The sequence below is a fragment of the Dipodomys ordii genome, unplaced genomic scaffold, assembly GCF_000151885.1.
Source record: "Dipodomys ordii isolate 6190 unplaced genomic scaffold, Dord_2.0 Scaffold20, whole genome shotgun sequence".
Lineage (NCBI taxonomy): Eukaryota > Metazoa > Chordata > Mammalia > Rodentia > Heteromyidae > Dipodomys > Dipodomys ordii.
Window position 1 is genome coordinate 3,866,575 of NW_012267236.1, and position 3,909 is coordinate 3,870,483.

At 37.0% G+C, this 3,909-nt stretch overlaps 1 protein-coding gene across 1 annotated transcript in view; it reads right to left on the bottom strand.

Annotated features, from left to right (window-relative positions):
* Nucleotides 1-3,909, bottom strand: part of Birc6 (baculoviral IAP repeat containing 6) — a gene marked incomplete at its 5' end in the record, with an annotated part of 230,437 nt that overhangs the window by 209,335 nt on the left and 17,193 nt on the right. Inside the window, 2 exons of the mRNA XM_013013525.1 lie at nt 748-885; nt 2,938-3,119. Of these exons, the coding sequence (XP_012868979.1) occupies nt 748-885; nt 2,938-3,119 (320 nt within the window). The remainder of the gene's footprint in view (nt 1-747; nt 886-2,937; nt 3,120-3,909) is intronic.

The following is a 3,909-nucleotide window of genomic DNA, read 5'->3' on the forward strand; positions in this document are numbered from 1 at the left end:
TTATAGCTACTCAGGAGAATGAGAACTGAGGTTCATCATTTGAAGACAGCCCAGGAAGGAAAGGCTTTCAGACTGTTATCACCACTAAACTACCAAAAAAGTTTTAAGTACAGCTGTGGCTCAAGTGATAGAGCATTAGCATTGAGCAAAAAGCTCAAGGAGGGAGGCAGGATGGGATGGGAAAACAAAGGAGGAGGCTACAATGCTTGATAAGAAATGTACTCTTGGGCTGGGAAAGTGGCTCAGTGGTAGAGGACTTGCCTTGCATGCATGAGGCCCTGGGTTCAATTCCTCAGCACCACATAAGCAAAAAGAAAAAAGCTGGAAGTTGTGCTGTGGCTCAAGTGGTAGAGCGCTAGCCTTGACCTGAAGAGCTGAGGGACAGCACGCAGGCCCAGAGTTCAGGCCCCACGACCGGACCCAAAAAAAGAAATATACTCATTATCTTGCCCATGTAATTGTAACCCCTCTGTACAGTATTTTCACAATTTAAAAAAAAAAAAAAAAAAAAGCTCAAGAACAGCACGCAAGCCTGGAGTTCAAGCCCCAGGACTGGCAAATAATAATAATATTAATCATAGTAACAGTAACAATAACAGTCAACTTCAAGATTCTTTAATAGCACATTGTTTCTTAAAAGAGAAAAATCTACAATCAGAATCTTTCTATAGAAAAGTTGGTAAAGTAAAATGATAGAAGTTTTTGTTCTTTTATAATTCACAAAGATAATTTTTTTCAATTTCTTACCTTAGCAACTTTGTGATTTGCTGCAGTCTCGTGAGATGTATTTTTTAAACCATCTTTTAGCTGTGTTATGAACAAATCATAACCTTCTGTACTAGAAATATCTACCTTTTCTAAACATGCTGATAAGAGTTGTTGAGCCTAAATAAAAAAGATGTTCACAAAAAATTAAACATAATAAATCATATTTAAATTCAGATCCTAATTCAGATATTGTAGTTTGTCATGATTATGATAAGTACTATATAAACTTACTAGCTTTTACTTTTATAAAGCTAATTAATTGATAATTGAAAGGACTATTACACAAGTACATCAGACAAATTATTCAGTGTTGTACCACATATTAAAATTTCCTAATTATAAACAAAATCAATACAGAAAACTGGATCAACAGAACATAAATGAAATAAATAAAACTGTAAAGAGATAAATGTAAAGTCTTCCAATGAGCTTCAAGTATTCAAACTATACTTGACATTCAGCAATTAACATAAAAAAGTCTTCTGCAATTTTATTCACATAATTTGATAGGAACTATTAACACAAATACACAGCTGATATAAGATAAAGAATATATCTACACTCATTAAACCCAGCTTAGGACCCTACTTTAGGAAAATCAGTAACAAGTAAATGAATATTTACAAGGAATATTATGTGAACACTTGGGATTTTGCAAGGTAAACAGGAAAATAGCAGTAGCTACTTTTGTAACAACAAGCAAAATGGAAGAGAAAGTAGAAGACAGCTACAACCTACCATTTATTTCCAGTACATACAGCAGGAAAATATCCTGACTTGAGACTTACTTAAGTTTTCAAATGCTTCATAAGGAAGGAGTAACAATGCCCAAGAAACTGTACTCACTACATGACTTATGTAAAAGTAACCTCTGAACAATTCCTTAATAATAACAACAAATTTTAACATAATTTTTAAAATAGTAATAGTAACAGCTGAGAACCCATGGCTCATGCCTATAATCCCAGCTACTCAGGAAGCTGAGATCTGAGATTCTCAATTAAAAGGTAGCTCAGACAGGACAAATGATAGTCTTTAATCTCCAACTAAAGCAATCTCCACAAAAAAGCCAAAAAAGTAGCTCAAATGGTAGAGCATTAGCCTTGAGCAATAAACCTAAGAGACAGCACCCAAAAAAGTTCAAATCTGGGGCTGGGAAGGTGGTTCAGTGGTTCAGTGCATAAGGCCTCAGCACCACCTAAGCAGAAAAAGCCGGAAGTAGAGCTATGACTCTAGTGGTAGAGCACAAGCCTTTAGCTGAAGAGCTGAGAGACAGCACCCAGACCCAGAGTTCAGGCCCCATGACCCAAAAAAAAAAAAAAATAGTTCAAGTCTTAGTACTAGCACAAAAAAAAAAAAGAAAGAAAGAAACTATACCTCTCACCTCTTTCTCTGTCTTTCAGCTTGGTATGGACAATAGAACTAAATTCTATCCAATGGGATAAATACAAGAAAGGGTAAAGGTTAGGGGAGATGAATAAAAGACAGAAAGAAAACAAGAACAAATGAGATAGAGAAGTGTAAAAAAGATGCCTTTTTCCCTCTCTTCCTTTCTCTGCAAACTGGGAAATGGTTAGACACCTTTTCAGGGCCCTGGTGGCTTACGCCTGTAATCCAGCTACCTGGGAGGCTGATATCTGAGGATCATGGTTCCACACCCACCCATGCAGGAAAGTCTGTGATACTCTTATTTCCAATTAACCACCAGAAAAACAGAAGTAGAACTGTGGCTCAAGTAGTAAAGCACTAGCCTTGAGCAAAAAAGCTAAGGGACAGTGCCCAGGCCCTGAGTTCAAGATCCATGACCAACCTGGGGGAGAGGGGACACAGTGTGTGGAATAGCTATTAAACCTAATAGCTAACAGCTACCACAGCTAATCCAAGTTAGGGAAGTTGGTCTATACTTAGCCCTGGGCTGTTACTGGACAATCTAGATGATTAAATCACTATATTCTGGGATCTCTGTTATAGCTGTTTAACCTATACTAATACAAAATTTATGCCTAAAATACTTCAATAAGCATCAATTAGTTATGTACAAGAAAGACAATTATTTAAAGTGTGACTGATAACGCAATTCTTTGGTTTTATCGTGGGAACTATGTAACACCCTTAAAGACAGGTCAGAGACTACTGTAAGTCTAGAAGAGTACATTTATTTCAACTTACCTCTGTAACTGGCAACTCAAGCTGAACCACATCATCTTGCTTTGAAACTGGAGTTTGCAGAGCAGTGTCTAACAACAAGATTCCATTAAGGTCTTTCCTACACCCTACTGCATAATCATCCACAAATATAACTTTATCCACAGCAGAAATGTACTGACATTTCACCTGTCCACCCGGTTTTGCTGTTAAAAGAACAAAAATTCAGCATGTAAGATTTTAAGACAAACAGTACATTAAAAAAATGTTCAAATCATAACCAAATGCAATATATAATCCCATCTGTATTTTGATTGTCTTTCAGCATTCTCTTTCCCTTCCCTCCCTCCCCATTGTCCCCTGAAAGCTCACTACCATCATGTTACACATACATACACATGTACATGTGTATGTATATATTTGTCAACATGTATTTTTTAGGTCTACAATTGATCAACGAATGAAAAATGTAATATTTGACTCTTTGGCCTTGGCTTATCTCTTCTTCCATCTATTTTCCTTTAAATGATATAATTTCATTTTTCTCTGTCTGAATAGAATTCCATGCTGTATATGTACCATATTTTCTTTTTGTTTTGTCAGTCTTGAGGCTTGAACTCTGGGCCTGGACACTGTCCCTCAGCTCTCCAGCTCAGGTGAGTGCTCTAGCACTTGAGCCACAGCACCACTTATGGCCTTTTCTGTTTATGTGGTGCTGAGGAATTGAATGCAGGGCCTCATGCATGAGAGGCAAGCACTCTACCACTGAGCCACCTTCCCAGTTCTGTTTTTTTTCCTAACTGTGGAGTTGAACTCTAATACAGTATAGTATAAATATATACATATAAATTCTAAAAGTTATTACACTCAAACTGAAATTTTCCTATGAACAAAATTGTTTTTCTTTTTCTTTTTCTTTTTTTTTGGGGGGGTCTGGTCGTGGAGCCTGAACTCTGGGCCTGGGCGCTGTCGCTCAGCACTTCAGCTCAAGGCTAG